This window comes from Hippocampus bargibanti, linkage group LG19, assembly GCF_051943395.1.
Source record: "Hippocampus bargibanti isolate YZ-2025 linkage group LG19, ASM5194339v1, whole genome shotgun sequence".
NCBI classification, from domain to species: domain Eukaryota; kingdom Metazoa; phylum Chordata; class Actinopteri; order Syngnathiformes; family Syngnathidae; genus Hippocampus; species Hippocampus bargibanti.
In genome coordinates this window covers 13,522,324-13,536,564 of record NC_142752.1, presented here as the reverse complement: position 1 = coordinate 13,536,564, position 14,241 = coordinate 13,522,324, and the positions used below count along the sequence as shown (strand labels likewise).

Sequence of the window (14,241 nt, the reverse complement as noted above, 5' to 3'; positions counted from 1 at the left end):
AGATAGCAGAACGATGAAAAAAATTCTTAGGAACGTTTCTTTGGGAAGGGCAAAAGGCCCAGCCTGGAGACACAAGAGCCGCCTACGATGTTCAGAATCAGAATCAGAATCATCAGAATCATCTTTATTGCCAAGTATGTAGAACACACAAGGAATTTGTTTCCGGTAGAACACGCTGCACTAGTATCGTCGTCAAAAAAAAACTGCTCAGTGGCACTATACAGTTCCATTTTGGCTACTGTTGAAAGAAAAGTTAAGGTATATTATTAATACTTTGAAAACGTTTTCTATGGACCGTCTTTCTTTATAAATATCTCAGGTTTCAATTTAGGCACATGCGGCTTATGAATGTACAAAATAGTTTTTCCTTGAAAAATGTACTGGTTAATGCTTATAATCAGGTGAGCTCTATAGTCCGGATTTTTTTTTTTTAGATGATAAAAGCTTTGATTCCTATTCAAGGTGTTCTAATACAATTGTATTTTAACATGAAATTTAAAGGACAACCGACACCTCCCGACAAGTTGTGTCCGTAATTTGTAAAATCACTTCAAATGACTTCTACTGACCGCATTTTACAAAGATTCCACCGCATATAGCTATATTTTACAGTTTAAAATGCGTGCTGAATATTCACGAAGTCTTGTTTTCGAGTTGATGACTATGCCAGTGACGTCACATTCTGAACTCCCCTGACCGAGTAAGCGATACACAATGCATTTTGGGTCCATTGTTTTGTCTGCAAACACCATATTGATCGCAAAATTAGAAGAAAAACAAAATAAATAATGTGATGGTGAATCGTTGTGTGGCAGCCAATTGCGGTAACACGCATAAAGAATGTAAGTTTACACAAACTCCCAGCGGACAAACCAGCCATTTCCAACGGACCAGAGCAGTCGAGGACCCAGCCGGAGGCAAATGAGGAGCTAACCGGTGTTAGCGATTCGCTGCTTGGATAACTGCTATCCGATAACTGCTATTAAGCCAAAGATGATTACGTTCTTCAGAACGGGGTCCGAGCGCTTTGGTGTAGCCGAAAGGACACTTCGATGAGTCAAACCTGGTCCACGTCATTCCGACAGTCAGCCTTTTCTTTGAATCGAACACGGATGCTTTTCTTGACCACGTGATTAAATTCTCTATTTTATGTGAATTGCGATTCACTGCAATTTTCTTATTATGAACTCTATTGTATAGAAGGCGATTAATACGCAAGTTCGCAACTTTTCATCTTGAAAGTTGAAACAACCTTTTGCATGCACAATCGTTAAACAATCTACATTAATGTTGACATCTTGTAGCTTATTATTTGTTATGCATGTCCATATGCCACATATCACTGAAGTTGATGCGACAGTGCTAATTCAATGAGCTTCATATATGCTTCATACGTCGTGTCCTTCACCAGTTTCGTGGCTTGCATATTGATTGAATTGATACGGAAGGACTTTTTTAATTGATCCCAAACACTTGTGCTTTACACTTCAGAATTATTTGAATCATATTAATAACTGGATGAGTAACAAGAAAATACGTTTTTCAAATCGGAACTATCGTAAGCCATTGTTTTGATTCTGGAGCAAGGCATTTTGCGGGTCTGCCAGGATCGCCGGATTCGCCCTGGTTCCCGATGTGACGTCACAAACAAGGGGGCAGGACTTTCTGAATCTCTCCAATTTAAAGCTCATTAGTGGCAGTTTTGGGCAACGGTAAGTCATTTTTATTGGTGTTTTGTATTTGACTAAAAATATCAGCCTGCGTGTTTTGGGTATTTTAGATGCTATAAAACGTTTTTCTGATGTCAGTTAGGAAACAAAAAATTGTGTCGTTATCATTTAAAGTGTATCAACTTGCAAGCAACTTCATTAAAAAAGCCGATTAGCTCTGAAGGAAAACCAAGTTTTCAATTGCTGTTAAACTGAATTTGTTTCTTTCGCTATTTTAACAGATGTCATATGCTGCGCAAATCATGCAGCAATCTGCGCTAATCGTAATAGACTTAAGGGGAGTTACAAAGTTGCGTCATTGGCTGTAAAAATGTATAGATGGGACAAGGGCGCGGCCCAGATGCATCCCTGTGAATGAACATACAATCCCTTAAAGAACAACCAACGTTACTTTTTTGTTTTTTAACTGACATCAGAAAAACGTTTTATAGTATCTAAAATACCCAAAACACGCAGTATGATATTTTCAGTGGAATGCAAAACACTAATGAAAATGACTTAGAGTGTCCAAAATCTGCAAAAAATTGAGCTGCGAATTGGGCATTTTCAGAAAGTCCTGCCCCCAGTTCGTGACGTAACGCCAAGACATCTTGCATTGCTGGAAAATCCAAACAATGGCTTCAGATTCAGTGAATATGCTTTCTTGTTACACATCCAGTTATGAATATGATTCAAATAGTTCTGAAGAGGAAAGCATACATGTTTGCAATTGATTAAAGAATTTATTCCATGCCATTTTGAGGCAACATTGGGGCAACAATGGATCATCAGAAAAGAGGCACAAAATGGCAACCTCCAGTGGCCACCTCCGCTTCCACAGGCTGATAAATTCCTTATATGGAGCTTGGACTCCCTCTTCTGGTGGCTTTTGGGTGCAACTCGGTTCTCAGACCAAACATGTACAGCAAAATACATTGACGTGATGGAAGGACGCTACAATGCGTCTTTTTTACGGTCAGGGGCGGTCCTTTCATGACGTCACGTACGGACTCGTCACCAACTCAAAAACAAGACTTCCTGAATATTCAGAGCGAGTCTTAAAACGTAAAATATAGCTATATGCGGTGGAATCTTATTAAAATACGCTCAGTAGAAGTCATTTGAAGCCATTTTACAAATTATGGACACAACTTGTCCGGAGACGTCGGTTGTCCTTTAAAGCGGGCTTTACAAATGAATATTGGGCTGAACCACACCTTAAGGAAAGTGTTCTACTCTCCAGCCGAATCAAGATATCCTCAGACTTGTACTGCTGGTTTTCATTGGGGCTTTGAGAGGATGACAGGTCCAAATGTCTCTCCCCGGTGAGGTGGCAGTAGATATCCAAAAGACGATCTGCCACCATTTTCAGCATTGGATACTTGCTCGTAACCACCTAAAAACACAGAATGCATGAAATAATATAAATGTAATTCCTACAACATTGAGTGAAGTTATAAAAAACAATACAGTGCTCCATCTCGTATAGTATTCTTAATCTTGTTTTGCCTTTTGCTTAAGGTGTATAAGGAAAATAGTGAGGTTTGATGCTCAATGTTGAAAATCTGGGCCACTTGTGGCAGGACCTCTTCCTGGTGGGGCAATCCCAGCGACCACCACAACAGGCTTCAGGGGTTGCATCTGTGAAGGCCCCAAATACATTCGACGTTCAAGTTGTGATTGACTTTTAAGTTGTTTAACGCTTGGTTATATGTGGTGATCAATGTGCGGTGGTGTACAAATGAATTTCTCCAAAGCAATCATTGTGCAACATACAGTCGGTGTATTAGAATTAGTACAGTCATGTGATGAAAATAAGTGTGCGATCAATTAATTGGGTGTGTAATTAATTGATCTACATAATCTGTTTTAGGGTCTCATTCATTTAAAAAAGTCATTACATTCTTGAGTCAGACAAAAAGATAAAAGAAAATGTGGCATTACATTTTTTTTCAGTAGACTTGAACAGATGCAGTCCTAGCCATTTACTTTCTGTTGTATTTGAGACCAGCCAAAGTCTTAGTTGCAACCTTTAGTTTCTGTTAGGGCAATTTGCTATACAAACACATTTTAACTCTTTCCTCCCTAGCAGGCATTTTGCATTTCTTCCCCCACAGCCTACACAGCCTGCAGCCTAGCTTTGTAGTGTGCTCCCTGAGTGGCTTCAGCAGGAAATTCATAACTACAATGTGTGTCCAAATAAACTGTTATAACTTCTTTATTTGTTGTTCAATCTTTATGAAACTTTCGGTACACTTTCATAACATATAATAGAATAAGATAAAGTTTTTGTGAAATTGAAGTTTTAGAAAATTATTGCAATGTTACAGATGTTTTTTACAAAACCGGCAACTAAATGCATTCACAAGTCACATATGCATGAAATAAACCTAGAATGCATTTAAAATAATTCAGGATGTTTTTATTTGTGGTATGGTTTAAAACATGGAATGCATAGGTTCACCTTGCATTGCTCACAACCTGTTCTTGGCTCGCGCCGAATTTTCTTCTTTGCACACTCTTTACATGTTCTCTTTTTATCCAATTCTACTGGCCAATAAAGGAGGGAAACAGTATGACTCTCCTTCGTGCATTCTTTTTTTCTTTTCCTTCTGTAATTGCTAAACAACTGATGAGCTGCGTTTGTCCTGAATTCTAACTGAGTCCTTTTTCGGAGGCGACCTGTTCTGGTTTTCACTTGATGGTTTGGAGCGAGTTTCATCAGTATAAATCCATTGCAAATATAAATATCCACTCGAAACCAGAACAGGCATTTCCACCATTTGAGTCATTTCCTGGAGATAGCGTATGACGCACGTAGTTGATCAGCCTGAAAGTATTTGAATGGAAGATTGAAAATTCATCAATGCAACAGTCACGACTGTGTCAGATGCAAAAATGTCTTCATCAACATGGTCATCTATTTCATTCTCATCAGGATCTGGAAAGATATACAGTACATGGGTATTTTGGGAAAAAAAACATGTGGACCTCCGTTTCAATAATCATATTGAGAATGCAAAGCTATGAGGTACAGCTATTAGTGGAAAACGCACTATTCACTTACAATTATTCACATCGGGTACCAAGTCAGGATCAACAATATCATCATGAAAATAGCGTTAGCGTTAGAATGTTCAGAATTCGGGACACTCCTTATTTTTAATATTTTTCGGTAAATAAACAAGTTAGCGTTAGTTTATGCATTTCAGTATCAAGGTAAACCTCGTCTGAATAGCTCATAAAATAGTTACAACATATACTTACGTGGTATTTCATCCATGACGAAAAATAGAAGGCGCTTTGAAGATGGAGGAGAGCACATTGTGTTGCGCATGAAGGAGATGATGTCACTGACGCTCTTAAAGGCAAAACTGCATATAATCTGTTTGATAATCTGACATGTTCGCTGTGCACATCTAGAGTGAGCACACCCAGCTGATGGTTTAGGAACAACGATAAGGGTTGATTAGATCCCTGATTGACAATAATTTAAATTTCCAAAAGTATAGTTTTTGTCATTTACTCAAATGTGCGACAAATTTTATTTTATTTGGATACTTATTTGCTGTGAGAACCCCTGAAGGGAAAAGCCAAATGGAAAAGAAGATGGTCACGAGGGTGCTGGGGCCTTTCCCAGCTGTCTTCGGGCAATAGTCGGGGGACACCCTGAATTGGTTGCCAGCCAATCATGGGCCACACCGAGACAAACAACTATCCACGATCACATTCACACCCTGTATGTTTTTGAAATGTCAGGAGAAAACCCACGCGGGCCCGGGGAGAACATGCAAACTCGTTACAAGAAGTCTGGAGCGGGATTTGAACTCACGACTTTTGCAAAACTTACCATCTTTAATTCTTTTCTTTTCATATTAACAATTTCCAGTTTGGTCCAGTACTTATCCAGCAAAGCTGCATTGGAGTTTGTCGGTTTGTGCCAGCTGCCACTACTGTAATTCAGTCTGCAAAAAAGAGGCAAATCTTAATGCCAGTTGCTTTGAGTGCACAACAAATCTTGACAATTTTCTATTATTAGTAGTACTAAAATGTAATAAAAAAAATCAATGCAACATTTTCACACCAGGGTGGATGCATGCGTGCGTGCATCCAGCCTGGTGAGCGCATGAGGGGGAGGAGAGAGACAGAGAGATAGACAGAGAGAGAGACAGAGACAATGGGAGCGCGCGAGAGAGAGAGAGAGAGAGAGAGAGAGAGAGAGAGAGAGAGAGAGAGAGAGAGAGAGAGAGAGAGAGAGAGAGAGAGAGAGAGAGAGAGAGAGAGAGAGAGAGAGAGAGAGAGAGAGAGAGAGTTGATGTGCTAAACAACGCCATTGTTTCACAAATGCTAATGCAAGGACATTACATCACAAATACAGTTTGTTAAATTCTATGATTGGCCAAAATTATGTCTACAGGATATAAACCAGTCATCTATATTACCGAGGCCATTTTTTAACCTATGAGTTCAAGTATGGACTTTAAAGTTCTGTTCGATGCCCATTTCAAGGTAAGATCAGAGCATTGTCATCAAATGGTTAGTAATTTTACTTGAATGTTATTGTGCCGATGACCATTTTATATTTGAACTACTTCCGGGTTGAGAGAACACTGTCGCGCCTGGCTGTAGCTGCTCACCTGTAGAAAAATGTATCCTGTGACTGTAAAGTGTCCTTGAGAGTTTTGAAAGGTGCTTATAAATGAAATTTATGATGATGATGATTATTATAAATATTATTATTCCCATCACATTACTTTTACACAACATCACAACAAGAATCAAATATTTCTAGACTATTAGAAATTTCTAAACTGTTACGAAATGTTACAATGAGGGAAAATGATATAATGCAAGGATGAGAAGGTTTCTTCAGCCATCATCTATACTTTTTTGGAGCTGTCAGACGTTTCGCTTCTTATCCAAGAGGCTTCGTCAGCGATTTTTGTGTTGCCAAAGGACTCTTTGTAGTTTTTCAGAAACTCCGGCAATGTAAGGTACTGCTACTCCTCTCCTTTTTGTATCTCGCGAATTTTTGGTTTCATTCCCTATTCTTTCTTTCTAACATTTGTTCACTTCCTACTTATTTCAAAGCGATAAACACGATAAGGCAAAAATTAGTGCATCCAAAAGATAGGCTGACAAATGAAAAACAAAAGTAATGTCTCAAAAAAAAAGACTATCAACATTGCAGGGATAATACTATTGGGCCTCAGGTACATTTGCACCTAAAAGCAAGCAACCACTCATTTGACGACAATGAGGTTAAAATCTTAGCAAAAGAACATTGATGGTTTGAAAGGGGGTAAAAGAAGCGATTCTCATAAAACAACTAAATCCTTCATTAAACCGGTCTGGTGGGGTGAGGTTCAATTTGGATCGTTCATACAATAGCCTGCTTAGGCAACACAGGTTAGGCAACATTAGTAATGCTGATGGGGACCTATCATAGCTGTGTCCGGTGCCGCCATGTCTGGACGTTAGGGATATATATATATATATATATATATATATATATATATATATATATATATATATATATATATATATATATATATATATATATATATATATATATACACACACAGTGAGACCTCAATTTACGAACTTAATTGGTTCCCAGACAGAGTGTGTAAGGCGGAAAGTGTGTATCTCCAAAAAATAATTCCCATAGGAAACCATTAAAATGGGAATAATCCGTTCCCGGTTTCCATAAAATATACTTTTCAACTAAATAAGCCTTAAAACTAGACACAACATACATTATTCTATGTATAATAAATGTGATAATGTATTGTAATGAAAGAAATACACTGCATTGTATCATAAAGACACTTGGCGTTGGAGGTCGAAGGTCAAAGAGAATTGCTGTTTGGAAAGAGAGGCGCATTACATGACGACTGTAATTAAAGAAATAAACTGTGCTCTAAAATAAAGTTTTATTTACCTTTTTGATGGTCGTTGATGGCTTACGGAAGGAGAGTCACCTTCCATAAGGATTGTTGGTAACTTAACCTCTGGTGCTGTTCGGTCGTGTGCTTCCGCCGAAGATCACTCTGCCAGCCATGGTGGGTGTGTATTATGAAAATAGTGCTTATTATAAGGTTTAATTTTCATAAATTTGACGTTTGTAAGACAAAAAGTTTGTAAATTGAGGTGTTTGTAAGTTGAGGTCTCACTATATATATATATATATTTCATTTGTAAGCGCCTTTCAAAACTCTCAAGGACACTTTACAGTCACAGGATATTTTTTCTGCGGGTGAGCAGCGGCAGCCACACGCCGGCGTTCACTCAATATAGGTTGTACTAAGTTCATCCTGTCTACTTGATATCTAATGTTAAGCAGATTCTTTACTTACAGACAGTGTAGGTGTTCAAATAGCTGACATGTTTCGGCGACTACTTCCGCCTTCGTCAGAGTGCACAGCAAACAAACTGGACAATTACACAAAAACAACGCTACACGGACATCTTCACAACATACACCAACAGGAATTCGCCGCGACCAAAAACCGACACATACGGAAATTAGACAAACTCATCACGCAAAAGAAAAAGGCTGAATCGAACACATTTCAAACAAACGATAAATGGATACATAACATGTCACGCCACAACCTCACACAAGCGGAACGCAGCATATTATCAAAACGTCTCAATTACGCAGTCACCCCCAAGAAAATACCATAGGACGAATTCATTCTTGCAACGGAATTAGCATGTGAAAAAATACAGAACCCAGGACAAAAAGCAGCACTACGCAATGAAATAGCAGACATTTTAAAAACGGCCAAACCACCACCCAGCAATATTACTAAAGAGGAAGCAAGAGCCATGATAACACTATCAAAAAACAAAGACATCACAATACTCCCCGCAGACAAAGGCAGAACAAGTTATTATGGACACAGAAAAATACGAAAAACAGATGCAGCAGTTGCTACAGGACGACGCCTATGAAATATTAAAGAAAGACCCAACAGAAGAAAAGAAAAACAAACTTAAAGCACTACTCAAACCCCTATTAAACGAAAATAAAATAAACAAAGAGTCGTACAACCACCTGGTACCCACAGCAAACATCATCCCCAGGATTTACGGCACGCCAAAAAAACATAAACCAGACACACCCCTCCGCCCCATAGTAGACAGCATCGGATCAGTCACGTACAACCTCTCCAAAGCATTATCGGAATTAATAAAACCGCTACTGGTACACACGGACCAACACTGCGAGAACTCAAAGCAACTTGCTACAGAACTCGCCACCATAAAATTACAGAAAGACGAAATGTTCATATCACATGACGTCATCTCACTTTTCACCAAAACACCCACCAAAGCCACCATTCAGATAGTACGGGACAGACTCAAAGCACTCAAAAAACGCACAAATCTTACAGCACAAGACATAACCCAGCTACTTCAGTTCATTGCCACATCCACATATTTCCAATTCAGGAACACCATATACAGACAAAAAGAAGGGTTCACCATGGGGGACCCACTCTCTGCCATCATGTGTGGGTTCTTCATGGAGGACCTGGAACAGAAAGCGCTTTCAAAAGCCCCGGAAATATACAAACCAACACTATGGAAACAGTATGTGGACGACATTTTGGAAAAAATCAAAAACAGGACATACACAACAGCTTACGGAACACCTCAACTCCATAGACGCCACAGGCAGTATCAAGTTCACCCATGAAGAGGAAATAAACCAATCCATCGCCTTCTTGGACTTGAACATACACCACACGGACAACGGGGACATCAAAATAAAAGTACACGGAAAACCCACACATACTGACCAATATCTCCTTTGGACATCTGAACACCCCACTATTCATAAGTTGTCAGTTGTCAGAACATTACATGAACGCACCACAATAATCATGGACCCGGAGGACAGAACACAGGAGGAAAAACATATACAACACGCACTACAAAAATGCCAATATCCTCAGTGGGCAATAACTAAAGGGGCAGGGCAGGTCAAAAACAAAAACAACACAAGACAGGGGAGAAAGAAACAAACAAGAACACAGACCAATGGTAACATTGCCATACATGAGAGGGATCACAGTACGCATACAAAGAGTACTGAGGAAACAACATAAACACACCGGTCAAACCACACACAACTCTCTGACAAATCTTGGTACACCCAAAGGACAAAATACACCCGGAAAATAAATGCAACTCAATATATGAAATCCCATGCAAGTCATGCAATGAATTATACATCGGGGAGACAGAGTTTCAATGCAAGAAAAAAAGAGCACAAGAAGGAGTGCGAGAAGGAGACAGCAACAATACAAACAAGAGCAATAAAAGAACAAGCACAACAGGAGCGCCATAAATCAGCCATCACGGACCACTGCAAAAGGGAAAATCACATCATGGACTGGGAGAAGGCCAGAGTCATCCGCACCGAAGACAACAAACATCAGCGCTGGATCAGGGAGGCCATTGAAATCCGAAAGCGAGGAGCAAGGACCATCAACAGGGATGAGGGAGCTTACATGCTCTCTACTACCTGGAGCAGTATCCTGGAGGGACGAACGGACAGCGGGGGGCGTGACTTGCCTGTCAGATCTGACAGGTAGGTCACGCCCTCATAGCAACACCAGCTGAAAATGGCGCGTCACACCAACATCCGTGACACTCTGACGAAGGCGGAAGTAGTCGCCGAAACATGTCAGGTATTTGAACACCTACACTGTCTGTAAGTAAATAATCTGCTTAACATTTTATATATATATATATATATATATATATATATATATATATATATATATATATATATATATATATATATATATAGGGCCGATACTACCAGTAAGACTATAGTTCACTGACAAAGCCTCTTGGATAAGAAGCGAAACGTCCGACACCTTCAAAAAAGTACAGATGACAGCTGAAGAAACCTTCTCATCGATGGACCACGCCTGTACGACTGAGAGCTTACACAGACATAATGCAAAGATACAAATAGAATCACATTCACACATTTAGATTAAATCGATGTCCATACCTTCTTGTTGCAAAAAATTGAAATCCAGGTGATATGTCAATGGTGTCTTCCCGTCCTGGAATCATTAATGTTTTGTTCTCCATCAATGGAAGTAGTACAGATATCTTAAAACATCAAAAAAAGTCATATTTCAGAGAAAGTAACATATAGGCAAGGAAACGGTAATTACAAAGAAAAATTGAAAAATACACTCAAACTTGTCAATACGTTTGCCTGCTATATGTAATGAAAATGTCAGTCCCCTTGTACAGTTTCCAGATGAACTAGGATCAAATGTGTAAATGTGTAACACTTTAAATTTAAAATGTCTAGTTAATTTCTGCGGTTTTGCAATCCTTCCGCCGCCATTTAATCGCGGGAAGATCAGATTGTTGGTGATACTCAAAATGGCCTCCTCAGCAGAAGATGTGCATTTTTTTAACAAATTGGTTTGTCACAGTGCTGCTTGTTCTTAGAAGAGAAATTGGCATTGATCTGCCTCACTGTGTGAGCATTCAACAGTGGGTTTGACTGTTTAAAACAAGGGTGCTTATTGCATTTGCAACTGTCTGATTCCTCTCAAACGGGGTGTCGGTCATTAATGCAATTACGTCCTGCCTTCCAGTTTTATGCTATAAATACAGCTGCCTGTATGTAGGGGTGACTTGACTTTTAATACATAATAAAATGGATTTCTCTGCACTTCTTTATCAGCATCCTTAAAGGACCGACGTCTCCGGACATGTTGTGTCCATAATTTATAAAATGGCTTCAAATGATTTCTAATGAGCATATTTTACAAAGATTGCACCGCATATAGCTATATTTTACGTTTTAAGACTCACACCCCTGACTGAAAAAAGGACACATTGTAGCAGTCCTTCCATCACGTCAATGCATTTTGCTGTGCTTGTTTGGTCTGAAAACGTTGTGTTGAACCAAAACGAGCCAGAAGAGGGCGACCAAGCTCCATATAAGGAATTTATCAGCCTGTGGAAACAGGCTGATTAATTCCTCACAGGAGGTTGGTCTCCATTTTCTGCCTCTTTTTTGGTCGTACATTTCCCCCCAATGTTGCCTCAAAATGGCACGGAATAAATTCTTTAATCGATTGCAAACATGTCTGCTTTCCTCTTCAGAACTATTTGAATTATATTCATAACTGGATTGGATTTGCCTTTATTAGTCTCGCAGTGGAGAAATTTACATTTCACAACAGCAAAGTGATAAAAGGAATGAAAGTAGAAAAACAAAATACATGAGCTGCTGGAAAGGCAGCCACTCTCGCTGCGCCTTCTTAAAGTCAAAAGAACAAAAAAAACTAATAATATGACAACACAAAGACAATATTACAACACAAACACACAGAGAGTCATTCTTTCTTTAGCACTCTTTGTTACATAAAGTAGTTCTAGATGAAAGAGTAGAGGATCAAAGCATCTTTTCACCAGTAGCAAGGCGCATGAGAGCACTTGCTGACGGCTGCCTACTCGGGCGCCATCTTGGACTATGTGTAACAAGACTATGTGTTGTGTAACAACAAAGCATATTCTCAGAATTTGAAGCCATTGTTTTGTTTTGATTCTCCAGCAATGCAACACGTCTTGGCGTGACGTCACAAAAAGGGGGCGGGACTTTCTGAAAATGCCCAATTCGCAGCTCAATTTTTTGCAGATTTTGGACACTCCAAGTCATTTGTGTTTTTCATTTGAATAAAAATATCATACTGTGTGTTTTGGGTATTTTAGATGCTATAAAACATTTTCTGATGTCAGTTAGGAAACAAAAATGTGATGTCGGTTGTCCTAACTGACATCAGAAATACGTTTTATAGCATCCAAAATACCCAAAACACGCAGGCTGATATTTTTAGTCAAATGCAAAACACCAATAAAAATGACTAAAAGTGTCCAAAATCTGCAAAAAATTGAGCATTTTCAGAAAGTCCCGCCCCCAGTTCATGACGTCACGCCAAGACGTCTTGCATTGCTCGAGAATCAAAACAATGGCTTGAGATTCGGAGAATATGCTTTCTTGTTACGAATCCAGTTATGAATATGATTCAAATAGTTCTGAAGAGGAAAGTATAAAGGTTTGCAATCGATTAAAGAAGGTCTTCTGGGTCATTTTGAGAAATCAAGACTGATGTGTAGCGTCACAGAAAATGCAGAAGATGGCGTCAGAGTGGAAATTGGTTGATTTTTCACCTTGGAATTTTTGTCAGTGAATATCTAATAGTTGTCTCGGTGTTACATACAACGATTCACCATTGCGTTATTTATGTGTTTTCCTTCTAATTTCGCCATCAACATGGATCAACACAAAGTTTTTAGACCAAACTAAGTATTGCAAAATGCATTGAGGTGATGCAAAGTACGTCCTTTCTCGCTCAAGGGCGTTCCTTCAGTGACGTAGGGTGAGGACTCGTCACCAACTCAAAAACAAGACTTCCTGAATATTCAGTGCGAGTCTTAAAGCGTAAAATATAGCTATATGCGGTGAAATCTGTAAAATACACTCAGTCGAAGTCACTTGAAGCAATTTTACAAATTATGGACACAACTTGTCCGGAGACGTCGGTTGTCCATTAAGACACTGTTTCATTGATTGTTTATTATTTAAATGAAATACAGTGTTGAGTAATTGTCATGCTCAGAAAACACTTCTCACTGTTTTTGATAAATTAACCTAAGCACTCTCTCAGGAGTTGATGTTCTATTTTGTAATACTTTAGAGATCGACAAAAACAAACGAAACAATAATATTCCCAATCATGGTTGGAACTAAAGTTGTCAGGTAGGACTTTGATTAGTCTCAAATACAGCAGAAAATAAATGGTTGTCCTTTAAAGGACAACCGCCGCCTCCGAACAAGTTGTGTCCATAATTTGTAAAAATCACTTCAAATGACTTCTACTGAGCGTATTTTTAAAAAATTCCACGGCATATAGCTATATTTTACGTTTTAAGACTCGCGCTGCATATTGTTTTTGAGTTGATGACAATGCCTACCGTGACGTCACGCCTGGAACGTCCCTGACCGAGAAAGCGACACACAATGCATTTTGGGTACTTTGTTTGGTCTGAAAACTTCGTGTTGATCCGTGTTGATGGCGAAATTAGAAAGAAAACACATAAATAATGGGATGGTGAATCGTTGTGTGTTGCACCAAGACTACTATTTGATTCTAGTTCACACCAATTCCCAGCAGACAAATCAGCCCATTTCCAACGGAGCTTGGGTGCCATCTTGTGCATTTTCTGCACTTGTGCAATTGATACAAAATGACTTCTTTAATTGATTGCAAACATTTATGCTTTCCTCTTCAGAACTATTTTGAAGTAGTTTTGGGACTGTTTAACTCATTTTTATTTGTGTTTTGCATTTGACTAAAATATCAGACAGTGTGTTTTGGGTATTTTAGATGCTACAAAACGTTTTTCTGATGTCAGTTAGGAAACAAAAAATGGTGTCGGTTGGCGTTTAAAGCAAACACTGCAACTGTCACTCTTTTTG

The 14,241-nt window shown here is 39.0% G+C and overlaps 1 protein-coding gene across 1 annotated transcript in view; it reads right to left on the bottom strand.

The window, feature by feature from the left end:
• Positions 1–14,241, bottom strand: part of mdn1 (midasin AAA ATPase 1) — a 252,083-nt gene that overhangs the window by 215,618 nt on the left and 22,224 nt on the right. Inside the window, exons 8-10 of the mRNA XM_089022040.1 lie at positions 10,747–10,850; positions 5,560–5,674; positions 2,927–3,105 (exon numbers count right to left, since the gene is read on the bottom strand). Of these exons, the coding sequence (XP_088878166.1) occupies positions 2,927–3,105; positions 5,560–5,674; positions 10,747–10,850 (398 nt within the window). The remainder of the gene's footprint in view (positions 1–2,926; positions 3,106–5,559; positions 5,675–10,746; positions 10,851–14,241) is intronic.